At 42.9% G+C, this 15,110-nt stretch overlaps 1 protein-coding gene across 36 annotated transcripts in view; it reads right to left on the reverse strand.

Moving 5' to 3' along the window:
• Positions 1 to 7,920, reverse strand: part of KCNMA1 (potassium calcium-activated channel subfamily M alpha 1) — a 417,239-nt gene extending 409,319 nt beyond the window's left edge. For all 36 annotated transcript variants that reach the window (XM_009897628.2, XM_054163264.1, XM_009897623.2 and 33 more), the window contains exon 1: positions 7,262 to 7,920. In XM_009897628.2, the coding sequence (XP_009895930.2) occupies positions 7,262 to 7,570 (309 nt within the window). In that variant the 5' untranslated portion in view covers positions 7,571 to 7,920. The remainder of the gene's footprint in view (positions 1 to 7,261) is intronic.
• Between the last annotated feature and the right edge of the window lie 7,190 nt (positions 7,921 to 15,110).

Raw genomic sequence — 15,110 nt, forward strand, 5'->3', positions numbered from 1 at the left:
CAGAATAATTTCCAGGACTTGGGGCTGCAGCTGTACGTGTCTCTGTCCTGCAGGTGATCCATGGGGCCAGGGACCTTTGCGATTTCCACTAAATGTGCACGTACTGCAGTTCTAAAAAAAGAGCCAGTATTTACTGTTGCACATCAGCTTGCAGGAGAGATGCCATGATAGTATATTATCAGCAGTTCAAGTACTCCATTTTTTTTTCCTAAGGGGCACTGGCAGAAGGTTTAAGTCCTGACTGGAATGGCAACATACCTTCTATGATTTTTAAATATTATGTTTCTAATGTTGAAATCTCAGACATAATGGTCACAACCAAGTAAATACATCTTCCTACAATAAAAGAAAAAAGCTTTTAAAAGCTAAAAATGTTAACATAAGATTCACTTTATTAAAACACCTGATTCATCCAGAACACTGTGAACATTTAGGCCGGACTCCAAAACCATTACAGTTATTAGGACTGCCTCCCTCTATTTCAACAGGCTTTAGATTATGCTCTCCATTTCTGTAACTCTCAAACAAATACATGCAATATATCATCTCAAAGCAAACTGAACTCAACACATTTCAGTGGCAGCGCATTCATTAAACAAAGCCATGCATACTATATATGGAAATAAAGTGCTCCTCTCAAAGATGCAAACCCCATGTGTTCTCAGGCTATAAATACACTGGGATTCAAAATGGGTCCTTCCTGACCAATACAGCACCAACAGACTTAGAAGATCAGTATCTTTCTTATTTATTCATCCAGCCACATTAGTGGTAAAAGTGCTAGCAAACACCTGCTGCATTTCCATCTTCCATTGTTACCCAAGATGACCTATGTGCCACAAAGTGCTGGCGCGTACAAACTATGAGGTCAAATCTGGAATTTGGGGGGTCAGCCCTGTGTAAAGTTGGCATAAATGCCTGTCTAGTTTTGTGATCTAATGAAGCCTTGAACTCACTTCATGGACTGGGTGGAAGAGTCAGAAACTGTAGTCCTGTGAGGAAGATCAAGAAGTTGGTTGGACTTGATCCTTATGGGTCACTTCAACTTGATATATTCTGATCCTAAACTTTTGAGGTAGCAGCGTATGAACTCATTATAGAAACACAGTATTTTATGATAGCTTTGTAAAGTGTAGTCCTTTTCCTTTTGTCACTGAAATGATATGTGGGGGAGAAAAACATTTTTAACCATTAACACCCACACATAATGTTTCAGCAATCTTTCCCTTAGAAAACCTCCATGAGCAGTATTCACTGTGTCCTTCTCAGACTTCTGATAATTCAGTAATTTTTATATATGTGAAATACGTCATTTTATGCAACGTAACACAGTATGTCTAATAGAACCAACAGGATACCCCATTCCCTAATTTAGTCTCACCGGGCTTACTGAAAGTGCTGCTGTACAATCTCACACTACAAAATCTCTCACTGCTGCTGAATGAACCCAACCTCATCTTGTCAAGGCATTATTAGTAGGTTTTCTGAAACTCACATAAACTTTTGTGAATCGGAGTTGTATTCTGCAGAATAGCAGAGCCAGTGTCTGATGGAACACTGACCAGTGCTCTGTCTTTTCCCTGGCTGACTAGAGATTACTGCTTCTTTTTCAAATTTGTCCCATGAAGGACAGTCAATCCACTTTCCAAATCCACTTTCTTGCAATACTGCAGGACAGACATGTGCCATCATTGCTTTAATTATCATCATTACATTCTGCCCTGTGGAGACTACACTTAGGACTAGCACTCTCCAAATTTTCAGTGTTTCTGTATCTGGGGCTGTAAACTTGCCCCATTCTGAATTCAGAAACTCCACCACAACAAAACTGCATACACAGATCATTGTTATTCAAAAGATTTTTGTTCTGTAATACAGGCATTTCTTCTTTTGAGCTAAATTGGAAAAAAGTGTGAAATCTAATGGTTTCCAACAAGCATTTACAGATTTGAAAACATGTAAGAGTTGCAAATTCTTTCTGAGCACAGATTTTCTCCTTAACTATATGTGTTGCAAAGCCTCGAAAATAAGTATGATATTGCCTCAAGATAACATTTTAGTAGAGACTGTTTGGATTACAGCTTAAAACCTTGTCCTTACATTTTCTTTCTTCTGCATGCATAACCAATTTTAGCATGTGTTTGCAAAATGTGAAATCCATTCTAAGCTCCAGAGATCCAAAGGTGCCTTACTTTTCAGTGTGGAAACAGCACACATCTCCCCACACCAGTGCCTTTTTTCACTTGTAAAAACACTACCTGCAAAGACCCATGAGTACTTTTTCTTCGGTCTTTGACCACTCCACCATGTCCATCTCTCAATTGGCAACCTGTATGATGGGGTGCTCTCAGAGTAATTACATACAGACCACCTGACAGCCATGAGACAGGAACAATTCAGTGCCTTCAGCCAGACTGTGCATGTGACTAATGAACAAAATGCATTACAGTCTGCTGCTAATCCCCTGAGCCTTGCACGTGTTCATGTGCCACTGCTCAGTACATCTTCAAGAGGTTTCCACACACAGGTTGAAGGGATCTCCTGCATTTTGTGTCCACACGCACCCTGCAATGTACTCATACTTTTTTCAACATATATATTGAGTGTATTGCCTTGTTTTGAGCTTGTTTCTTTGATTTCGTTTGGAGAGGACATTTATGCAGGTATTTACAGAATCACAAAATGTTAGGGGCTGGAAGGGACCTCAAAAGATCTTCTAGTCCAACCCCACTGCAGGAGCAGGATCACCTATACCAGATCACACATGAACGCATCCAGGCAGGTTTTGAGTATCTCCAGAGAAGGAGACTCCACAACCCCGCTGGGCATCCTATTACAGGTGTTCCATCACCCTCACAGTGAAAAAAGTTTTCCTCCTGTTTCCATGGAACTTCCTATGCCTCCACTTCCACCCACTGCCCCTTGTTCTGTCATTGGGCATCACCGAGAAGAGCCTGGCTCCATCCTCTTGGCACTCACCCTTTACCTATTTATAAGCATTAATGCCAGGAAAGGTATTGCTAGGAAATCAACAAGCCTAGGTCTATGACAGCTGGTTTGGTAGAAATACTTCTTTTAGGGAAAATTAAAATTTTTCCACTTACAATTTTCTCAGGCCTAAAAGGTCTGGATAAGAATTCTTATATTTTCAAAGAAAACTTTTGCAAATACTGCACGTCCAATGAAAAAAATGCATGTTTCTCTCCAAAACCAATGGGAATGTTGATTGGTTTCTGCTGACCAAATCTAGCACTGTGTACTTCATTAAACATCTCCAAATATGTAGACTAATACAAAAGATGACAATTATGGCTTGTAATTTCAGGCTAGCAACTGCTATCTATGGTCAATAACATAATTTCATTTCTTATGCATACAAGTCCTGGGTTGTGAGGAGGAAATGCTCTTCAAAACACTGAAATTATTCCAACTGGAGGATAGCAATAAAGACTACATTCTAACTGCTAGAGCTTTGGAGGCAAAAGGCACTTAAGAGGTGCCACTTTTTAGGGAAGCAAAAAACAATGACACAGGGTCCTATATTACATTCTTCCAAAGAGTCCAAATTTCACTTCATTCTGTACTGGGCAGCTTCAGGCACCAGCTGTGGCCCAAACCTTTGCTCTCTTATTCCACTGCTCCCTCCTATTGGCAAAAAGCTTCTTCGAAGCAGTATCAGCTTACCACAGTACCAGATAATGTCAGTGGAAAATAACTTTCAGAAGTGTAAGAAGACAGTAGCACATTCATATAACCAAAATAATTACAGGTTGTGTAAGACACATTTAGCCACTGTGTGTACCATGTACTTCACCACGCATGTTTATTTTATTTTTCTGTTACTTTCAGACACAAATGTGACTTATGGCATCAGAGTCCAGCCCACTGAATTTCAGTCTCACATTCTACTTTTCATAAAAAATGAGGAATGAGTTGGTCAAGGGACAAAGAAAAAGTGAAGTTCTTTAACAATATCTAAGCATTCCTCAAAATGTAGATGTAAACACCGAGGAGAAAATTAGTATTTGTTATGTCTCTGCAATGTGATTATAAAGAACTTGTCAAAATTACATCTGATGTTATATACCACATTAAATAAATGAATACAAGGACTCCAACTGTAATGACTCACATGACATGAAACAATGACAACACAGGTCACGATTTACATTTTTCTTTTTGACAGATTCTTCAAAATGTTAACTCAAGAAAGCATGCATGGAGCATAACAACCTTAAAACACCAAAAATCATTTTCTAGTACATGATTAATATTTATGTTCTATTCATATATGACGTAAATTGGATATGGAATTTTAAGGGACAACATTTATCATTCTGCTCCCAAAAGTTTTTATATTCTTGACTTACAGTATCTTGCCTTTTATCTCCAAAGAAAAAACAAAAACCCAAACAACCTGTAGTAAAAGTTCATATCACAAAGTGTCAAATTGTTTTTATCATGTCTTAAATTCCAACCTTAAATTAAATGGCTCAAGGTGGGGGGGAGGGGGGGGAACTCGAACCAACAAACACAACAACCCCCAGTCTAAATCCTTCTATGCAGCCATTAAAAAGTGTAGCATCCCAAAATCAAGCTGGCAATCATTGACGAATCTGAGGAATCCCATGATGTGCTTAGACTACAGCAGAGGGGAAAATGCAACTTTTTGCAGTTCTTTGAAATAACACATATGGACTCAGGTGTTAGCACAGTAACTGTAAATTATTTACTAAGAAGCCACAGAAAGTAGACATGGGAAAGATTTCTTTTTGCTCTCTCGATGGGACTTTTCTTTAGGTAGATGGTGAGAAAATGTTGGATAATTCAACTCTGCTAACAATCTGCAGAGCAGCAGATGAGGCAGCACAGAGGAGGAAAGGTCATAACAGCCAGAAAACTTCTTCAGTCCTGCAGTGGGAGGAGCTACTTCTTGTAAAATTGCTTTTGCTATCAGGGCTGATACAGTCGGCATACACATTTTCACCTGCAGCCTTTCCCAAGTTAACATGCAGCACAAAGCAGGTGTTTGATAACAGCAAAGTTTAAGACATTTTCAGTTGTTATTTAGGCTGTATACCCTAAACGTTAGAAAAGTCTTTTGGAATAACTAGTTACTCCTTACACACATAAAATTCCTTTCAGTTCTTCATTTTACCATGTAAGGAATGCAGAACTAGCCCTGGAAAGTTGTTTTTTTCATCAGAGGCTTGAAAACCCTTACAAGTGGAACAAATACAGTCTATAAAGAGACTTACATCTCCCCCTACCTGCAAAGCCTTTTGTCCTCCTGGCCCCAGGGAATGATATTCATGGACACAGGTACTTCAGCTCTCAAACATGAAACAAAATAAACTCTTAAAACTTGATAGGGCAGTATGTCAAATCATTCAAACTGGAAGTGTTGGAAACCCTTAAAGATACCTGTGATTTAGCAAAGGTTTTAAAGACAACGTAGATATGCCTTTCAGTACTGGTTAAGAAGTGAATGATCTGCTTCAACTGATGATGTCCCAACAATGGACTGTCAGACCAACAATACCTGCAAAATACTGTGCGAGAAGCTTGTGTACAAGTCTCCAATTTTTTTATTCTCTCAGGGAAAGAAGCATGAGATGATAACCTGTAGGATTTTCTTTTTCATCAAGATCCCTGATAGTTCTTGCAGATTTGTCTCATCATGTAGAAAGGAAAACACTAAATAAAGACAGAAGAAACTGCATAAATCTTAACTATCCACACATTCTTCAAAATCACCTTTTCCTGTTGTGGGAAATAGTATTTAACGGGACACACTTATTCTCACAAATCCATTTGAGCTTTGTCATCTTACTTGGCTAACACCTCTCTAAGAAAGTTCAGGTTTGGTCTTGAATGAAATAAAGAAATGCCCATAGAGAAGTGATACTGCCTTATAGGTTTCCTGAAGACTAAGGCAAAGTTAAAAGCTTTTATTTATTCCTTCTCTCTACCAATCACTTATTCCACATATAGGCCAAGTTCACTGCAACTGTTCTACTTCCAACTGGAATGAGGTTTGTTTAGGCAGTTTGAACTAGATGCTCACCTCACTAAACCCAAATAAACAACAAACAACTACCATAACTTCTTACACTCTTAACCTTGTTTCTGGTTTGCCCTAAGCATGAGATCCTTTGTACAGCTGGGTTATATGCTGTATCAAGTGTTTTCAGGGAGGAGGGGACTGGAGAAAGGAGAAGACAGCTTAATGGATGTCGAAGCAAGCCAGCAACCTAGCAACCATATATTAAAAGGTGTGGTTTTGAGGGTGTCTGTGTGCCGGGAATAACTGAAGCAGATATTATTCCATTTGTAATCCAAAAAATGTGAAAAGGGAAAGGGAGAAACTCCAGCTGCTGATCTATTTTGGGGTCAGTCAAAATACAGTTTCACAAATACAGCCTTAACACTTTCTATCCCATTTGTCTTAAGTGAAAATCAAAGTCTGGACCAGAGAAAGTTCTTAGCATTCTTAGCTCATGGTGTGAAAAGAGACGCTTCAAACAAGGAGCCAACTTTACTTCAGGTACTAACTATGCTTTTTTTCCAAGCAGTAATACACAAAATTCAAAGGGGCAGAGAGGTTGCCTCAAAGGTTTCGCACTTAGGCTAAAAGAATACTGATTTAGTGTTACTTATGAATGCACTAAATATTTCTAGATATCTACAATGAATTTAATCAAACACAAGTGTCAGTGATCCTCAGGGAGTGGAACTAGCTTTAAAAATATTTACTTGAGAAGTTTACCCTTTTTATTTCAAAAAGTTTCTCATTCCATTTGTGAACTTAAGAATTCTGATTACCAAATATACGCTTCGCACCCTGTCACCAAATGTGGTCCTGGGGTGCATATCAACTTCTGAACCACACCGTCCCACCATGTCAGCGTGTGCCTCGCCAAAAATGAGCTGACAGAGAGTGCAACTTTTCGTGCCATCGTACGAAAACGTGTGTCCCTATGTGGGGGGAGAGAGGACGGGGACATGTCTCAGGGTTGCACCCAACATCTGGCCCCTTCACCTATGCTCCCCCAAGACGTGTCTGCCGACAGCCTGTGACAACCCCACCACAACAGCAGACAGCACAGTGCCATCCGTCAATGGCCCTACCAGCGTCTCCTCTAGAGCCACTTCGCCCAGATGTCCTGATCTACGAGGCTGGACTCCTACCACTTACCACCAAATCATCACCGCACCAAATCATCACCGACACCAAGCGGCAAAAGGAAGGGGAAGTTACCTTGTTTTTGACTCCGCAGTGGCAGCAGACAGTCCACAGGTACTTGAGGGTCCTCCACAGCAGGATGATAAACAGTCCCCCAAAGAAAGTGACCATGGATGAGGCGAGGAAAGCCCACCACATGCGCTGTCCGCGGCTATCGCAAGGCACCTCCATGGTCACCGGGATGATGAGCGCATCCATCTTGGGCACATTGACGGGGGAGGAGGACGAGTCTGTGTTGAGATTGTTGGCGTTGATATTGTTACTCATTCTAATGCCGCCGCCGCTGCCGCCCGGGTAGGAGCCGCCGCCGCTGCCATTTGCCATAGCTAACAGCGAGCCGGGCGCGCAGGGGCTTCGAAGAGCTCCTCTCGCCGCCAGCGCCCCCCAAAAAACCCATCACCAGCCATATTGCTGCTGCTGCCGTTGCTGCTGCTCAGCGGAGAAGAAAAAATAATAGCAATTTTTTAAAAAAGCAAAACAATCAAACAAACCCAACAAACGTCAACAAAAAAAGAAGATGTAGAAAAGCGACGGCACAATCCCCGGGTCCCTCTCGGGAACCGACAGGCCGGTGAATTCCGAGCGTCTTCCTTGTACGCCGAAAATATTTAAAAATATCAAAATAATAAAAAGGTGGTCTCCTCCTCGGATTCCCACCCCTTTCTTCTCCCGCGTACACAGCCCCCACCCCGCCCACCCCCCAAAAAAATCATCCACCACCACCACCACAAACTGATGTCTCGGAGCGTCTCTCCAAGATACCCAGCGCTGCAACCCCGCTGGCGCCAGCGGGGATCTCCTCAGCCTCCGCTGCGGATCTTCCCCGAGGTGGTCTGTTATTATCGTTAATAGTCTTTAACTTGTTATGAGCGATACTCAGTACCCCCGCACACCCTCCTCCTCCTCCTCCTCTTCCAAGTCCAGCCCCTTCCTCTCCTCTTTCCCCCTCGGTGCCGGCAGCAGCCTCCTGTGGCTCCTAATTCATGCTCCGCTGGCCCATCTGTGCGTGTGCTGCCACTGCCGCCGCCTCCTCGCCCATCCTTCAGGAGCTCCCTCCAGGGCGCAGGCTGTCGCTCAGGCTGTTGCTCCCACACGCGCAGAGGCGCCTCTGCCGCCGGCTCCCTGCCCCTCCCTAGCTGCCGCCGGGGAACGCGACGGCCCCGCAGCCGCGGCCCTCCCCGCGGGGAGGGGATGCTGGGCCGGCCCGGGACGCCGCTCTGCTCTTGCCGCCGAGGGTGGGGGCGCCGGCTCAGGCAGGCTCCTGGTCCCCCATGGGCAGCGCCGTTGCGGCGCCGCCGCTCTCCTCACCCAGCGGCCGTTCGGTCCCGCTTGCGGGGCCGCCGAAGCACCGAGCGATGGCTCCGGAGGACTGCGAAGGGGTGGGTGGGGGTAGTGGCGAGGCGCTTCACAGGTGGCGGCGAGGCGGTGCGTGGTGGTGAGGCGGTGCCCGGCCGCGCCGGGGAGCTGCAGGTCCAACAAGTCCCGCTGGCCCAGGCGGGTCCATGGCCGCCGCCGCGCAGCGCTCTCCGCAGCCGCGGTGGGGCGGGGGCGGACGGCAGCGGCCCCCCCGCGCGGCCGGTGTGGCGGATGTTATGACGCAGCGGCTAACGCACAGCGCTGTCACGGCCCCGGCCCCCGCAGCTCCGCCGCTTTCCCCCGCTGCCCATCTGCCCCATCCCTCCCCCACCGTGGAGAGCGACAAGGCGACCCTGTGGGGTCGGCGGGGGCTGGGGGGGGACACAAAGAGGAGGGAGGGGGCGCGCTCGGCGCTGGCAGGAGGCGGCTGAGTTGCAGCAGCAGGTGCTCGGGGATGCGGGGGGGGGCGGGGGGAGAGAACGGGACGGGATGTGCTGCGCTGGAAACGCGGTAAGGGAGCGTGAAATAAATGCCGGGGATCTGTGGCAGGGGTCTTTCTGCTGAAGGTTGTTTCGGTTTGTCTTTAATCGACATACTGCAAACGCACCGTATATTGCTGCACATCCCAGGAACATTCCTGAAATTAACCCTTATAAATAGCCGTTTAAAATGACACGGGGTGGGAGAGGGAGATTTGGGGGGGAGGGGGGGGGGGGTGTCATGGAATCCAGCAAGAAAATCTGGATGGTTGTCTCGTCTGTGTTTTTCAGATTCCCATTGAAAAGCAGGGGTGTTTAGTTAGTTATTTATAAAAATTTCCATTTGCCACATGGTCTGCTCACCCAGTTGTTTGAACAAGGTGTTATGCAGATCATCTTGACATCTTTCCAACGGTAAAATACAACAGCCTATGTGTGTGTGACATTTCCCCATCTGACCTAGTCACTATACGTGCACAGAGCCACCATTATGAAATAGTAATCTCTTAACATTTACTAGTAGTTCCTGTTGTTACATCTGCCATGGTTTGGCTTATTTTTGTTTTCTACTTAAGTGATGGTAATGAGATTTTATGAGTTCTCGAAAGGTTTTTATGGGGCTCTCTAACACTCTCATCTTTGCCACCCCTACTTTTTTTGTGCAGTAACACCACCAGTTGTCTAGCTTTGTGAGTTTATCACCCCATTCCTGTCTATTCCTCCAGTCCCTTCCTTCAAGGGAGGGCTGCTTTTTTTCAAAGAGGAATTTTTTGTTTCTCTAAATAGAGAAAGCTTTAGAAAGTAGGAAAATACTGCTTTATTTCAGAGGGAAACAGATAGTTTGTTACATAGTGCACCTGAAGCAGCCCGTTCCCAGGAGGCGGTTGTAAAGGAATTAAGCAGAGAATTTTTTGATGCAGAATAGTCAGGTTGTAAAGAAACTTCTTGCCACAGCTGCCACATGCAACCCCAAACTGTACTGCCACATCTGCTATATCCCCTTCCCGTGCCTTTCATTACCAACCCTTCCCATAGATAAAAAGCCACCTGGGTCATGAAAGTGTTATCGCAGGTTTACACCCCTTGGGACATGGGCATAGAACTTGGTCCTGACACTCTGTGTTCTCGGGGTGGTGTTCAAGGAGCACGCTTTTCACATCTGAACACATGCTTACAGATCCTTTCATCCATCAGTGAACACCAGGAGTGAAACAAAGACAGGAGCATTGTAACATAATGTCTAATCTTCCAAAGTGCCAAATACTTGGAAGTTCTTTCAGCTAGTGGAAACCACAAGCTCTGTGCAGTGAATGGGGGCCTGGCCAATGAACAGCAGTAGCACAGCACATCTCAGAGCCTTTTAGATGGTGCAGTTTCTTCTGTATTCTGGTCTGGTAGGTAACAAGGTCTGAGTTTCTCAAGCCACAGATGTGGCGTATGTCTTCTCTTGCTGTAGTTTGAGGCAGCCTAAACGATTTGACAGAGAGGCTGCTGTTTGAAAGTCTGTTTTCTTGCTTCATACACTCAGATGATGTGAGTGAGCAAGTACTTCAGGTACTGTTGCAGCTGAGCACTGCAGCCATTGGTTTCATGAGCACTCCAAACGCATGAAGGACCATTAGGCATCCCTGTAATACTGTACCAACAAATACAAAGGATGGTCCTAAAGAAAAATTCAGACTAAACCAAACCAAGTGCACCATAGGATGTAGACTGTACTTTAAAATAATTTGCTTTGAATACATTTACACAACATTTTCACACAGATTTGAACAGAGATAGGAGATTTATTATGACCCCTTGTAAAAAGATGATTTTAAATTCTGCTGCTCAAAAATCAACTAACACATACATTAGGAGTTCTCATTTATAGATGTCACACTATATATGCAAAGAAAAGCCCTTTCTGCTACCTGTATGACTGTTATCTGCTGCTGTTATCTGTATAAACAAAACTCCTCTTATTTATACAAACATATTTCAGTTGTATAAATATTCATGATTAAACTCACATACAAAGGTAAACTCGTTGATATCAACTGGTGAGACTTACGTAACCAATGAAGTTTGCTGAATTGGAATTACCTGCTGAAGAGATAAAGCATATATAAGGTAGGTAATTTTTTTTATTCACCAATTTGCAGACACAGATACAAATGATAGGTCAGTGAGTAAAGTAAAGTACCATTAGAGCTTACTCCTTTATGAATAAGCGAAGGCCTGCTTTCTAATACAGATTTTATAAAGTGGCGTTTGAAAAAGCACGCAGGGGCTACATGCTTCATTTACTGAGGCAACAACTGCATTTCACGTTGTCTTTGGGTCAAACAACATTTTCTGTCTCTGTTTCCTGGAAAGATTTATTCTGAGCAAATATAAAATTTAGGTGGGTTCATTTTGAGATTAGTTTTCTATTTAACATTTCAACACAAGCTCAAAATTTACTTCTTTTACTGCACACTGTTTACAGAACATAACGAGTACTGTGGTTTTCCTGTTGTTACCATAAAGTATAGTCCAGGGTGCAATCATGCCAGCTCAACATAAATCCAGAGGGTTTGGTACCATAGAGCAGTATTTTAACATCAAGGAAATAACTCCTCTTTATGTAAAACAGTTCCCTCTTGTGGATATTGTGTGTACAGATAAAGTATTTAAAATATTCATCAAACCTGTATCTTTGCAATGAAAAACACAACCAAAACCAAAACACACTCTGTTCAGCAACATTTACAACAGACAGGACAACCTTGGTTTTAGCAATCAAATATGCAATTATGGAAGAATGAGCTATTGCATTTAATCAGATATAACTTATCCGCATTTTCAATAGTAAACTATTTAAGTGCAATGAACACAACAAAGCTAAATAAAGTTGCCTGACTGTACCTGTATAAGTCAGTGGGGTTTTTTGGCTTATATAAGAAAATCTTCTGCACATTCCAATGAACAAAAGCACTATATAAAGAACAGTAAAACATTCAAGATTTCCAAGGATCCACATACAAACTATTGTAGACAAACTCTTTCAAGAAAGTCTTTCAATTAAAGAATACAAGCAAGTAAGTGGCATGGCTTCCTTGGTAACAAAATATTGCACCAGGGATTAATCTAGCACAACATTTTAAAAAGTATTGATGGACTAATAATGTAAAGTTTATATTTCCTCTAAATGACTACATTATACTTTTTTTTTTTTTTTTTTTAAGAAATCAAATGTGAAAGACTAATCATGTACTCCCCAGTTTTGATAAAAGGCATTTGGTCTGAGACTGGAGAAATGATAGAAAATAATTGTACCTATTCTCTCAACACCAGGCTTCAGGGCTGCTTCTTGATGCACTATGTTACCTTATGTAATAGTTTAAGCAGCATAAATAATTAGTTTGTGAACATCTTCCTTCTGTACATTGCCGTTGTCCCTGCAGAAAATGTCAGTAGCAGCAGCACCGTTGGAACTTACACACAGAAGTAAAATAATAATAAAAATAAATTGTTTAGTAGTCAAGGGGCTAGGTCTGTTTTCCTGAGTCAGTGGGATATTTGGTCCTGACTTCATATGATGGAGACACAATATAAACCAGACATATAATCACAGATGTCTTGCATTCTTTTACTATACCTTACTATTCCTACTTTGTTCTGGGAGAAGGGTGAAAAATAATACAGTTGTAGTAATTAGATGGGTACTGGAAACAAAATTGTATCATGAAGTAATTCTGAGAGATTTGTATTGTAATGCAAAGTGTTTGCTCTCTGAAACACTGAGGAAGATCCTGTGCTGATGTAAAATACACATAAGCATGGATCTGCTGTCATCATCTTAAAGATTCCAAAGAGGAAATATTTTCAGGAGGTGATACTAATAGGCATATAAAAGTAGCATGGCTGCATAGAACAATATATTTGCATATGACAAATTGTTATCTTTAGCGTGTATTCTCTTCATAGAATCCAGACTATTTCAATATGTATTAATTGAAAATACTGTTTAGAGATTTCACATTTACCCAATCTCTGTTCAAACATTGAAGTATCTATTTAGTGTGATAATAGATTGCACTCTCTAACACCTTTTTATCAAAGAACTCTGCAAATATGAGTACCTTGAACTTCATCACATCTCTCTGTAACAGTATACATAAACACTAGTCTTGGCAGTGTGGTTACATAATGATTTCCTTAAATTAGTTAAAATTTTCGTATTGAGATCTATTTTGGCACTTAACCCTGCCAAAATCTTCCAGCTGGCAGGAAAACAGCATCTCTCAGCAGAAACTTTAATGGGTCACTCACTCATTCAAAGTGATCATCTCCAGAGTACTGGAACCTTAGCACTCAATCCAGCCAGGTAAAATATTAAAGAAAATCCATTGTTCATGTTAATCCATACAGTATGAATAGAAAGCTAATTAAAATTAGTACTGACTTCTTTTTTTTTCCTAATAAGGCAATTTTTGGATAGTCTTGTATTTTGTTTATGCTTAGGCCTAAGCATACTTCCTTGTCTTAATTTTCTTCTTACCAAATGGTTTGAATCACACAATATTTGGTTGGATGTGATATTTCTTGCCAGTAGGACCACTTCTTATTGGAAAATGAGTATGGGTTATGCATTAAGAGAATGTTAAGAATACATGGCTGGCATATGAAAAAAGGTGACAGCTGAAATTATGACTTCAGGAGTAATATTAATTAGCCATACTATAGACTCCAAGGTCTGTAAGTACATTTAATAAATGTCAATCCACACACTTAAACTCACTCTTGAGTCCTGCAAATCAGAGCCAGTTTATTAGCATTTGTACTAATGATTTTCTTCCTTCCAGTCAGGGAATTTACCATTAGAGGAAGAAAGCAGGAAGATATCAGGAAATATTCTGAAGATGTAGTAGAATAGAATAGAATAGAACAGACCAGACCAGACCAGACCAGGTTGGAAGAGACCTTCAAGATCATCGTGTCCAACCTATCATCCAACACCACCTAATCAACTAAATCATGCAACCAAGCACTCTATCAAGTCTCCTCCTGAACACCTCCAGTGATGGTGACTCCACCACCTCCTCAGGCAGCCCATTCCAATGGGCAATCACTCTCTCTGTATAGAACTTCCTCCTAACCTCCAGCCTAAACCTCCCCTGGCACAGCCTGAGACTGTGTCCTCTTGTTCTGGTGCTGGTTGCCTGGGAGAAGAGACTAACCTCTGCCTGTCTACAACCTCCCTTCAGGTAGTTGTAGAGAGCAATAAGGTCACCCCTGAGTCTCCTCTTCTCCAGGCTAAGCAACCCCAGCTCCCTCAGTCTCTCCTCATAGGGCTTGTGTCAAGCCCCTCACCACCTTTGTTGCCCTTCTCTGGACTCGTTCCAGCAAGTCAACCTCCTTCCTAAACTGAAGGGCCCAGAGCTGGACACAGTACTCAAGGTGCGGCCTAACCAGTGCAGTGTACAGGGGCAGAATGACCTCCCTGCTCCTGCTGTTCCTGATGCAGGCCAGGATGCCATTGGCCCTCCTGGCTGCCTGGGCACACTGCAGGCTCATGTTCAGTCTACCGTCAACCAGCACCTTCAGGTCCCTCTCTGCCTGACTGCTCTCCAGCCACTCTGACCCCAGCCTGTAGCTCTGCATGGGGTTGCTGTGGCCAATGTGCAGAACCCGGCACTTGGATGTGTTCAATCTCATGCCGTTGGACTCTGCCCATCTGCCCAGCCTGTCGAGGTCCCTCTGCAGAGCCTCTCTACCCTCCAGCAGATCAACAGCTGCCCCCAGCTTGGTGTCACCCGCAAATTTACTGATGATGGACTCAATGCCCTCATCCAGATCATCAATAAAGATGTTAAAGAGCATGGGGCCCAACACTGATCCCTGGGGCACACCACTACTGCCTGGCCTCCAGCTGGATGTGGCACCATTCACTGTTAAAAGAAATGTAGGATAAAAAAGAAAATAGGGAAAGAGCAGTTAAACAATGCATCAAAGCAAATCAAATAAGGAAAAAAAGACCTTTAAAATGTCTCTCAGACCATTTC

This window comes from Dryobates pubescens, chromosome 8 (genome assembly GCF_014839835.1).
Source record: "Dryobates pubescens isolate bDryPub1 chromosome 8, bDryPub1.pri, whole genome shotgun sequence".
In the NCBI taxonomy this organism is placed as follows: domain Eukaryota; kingdom Metazoa; phylum Chordata; class Aves; order Piciformes; family Picidae; genus Dryobates; species Dryobates pubescens.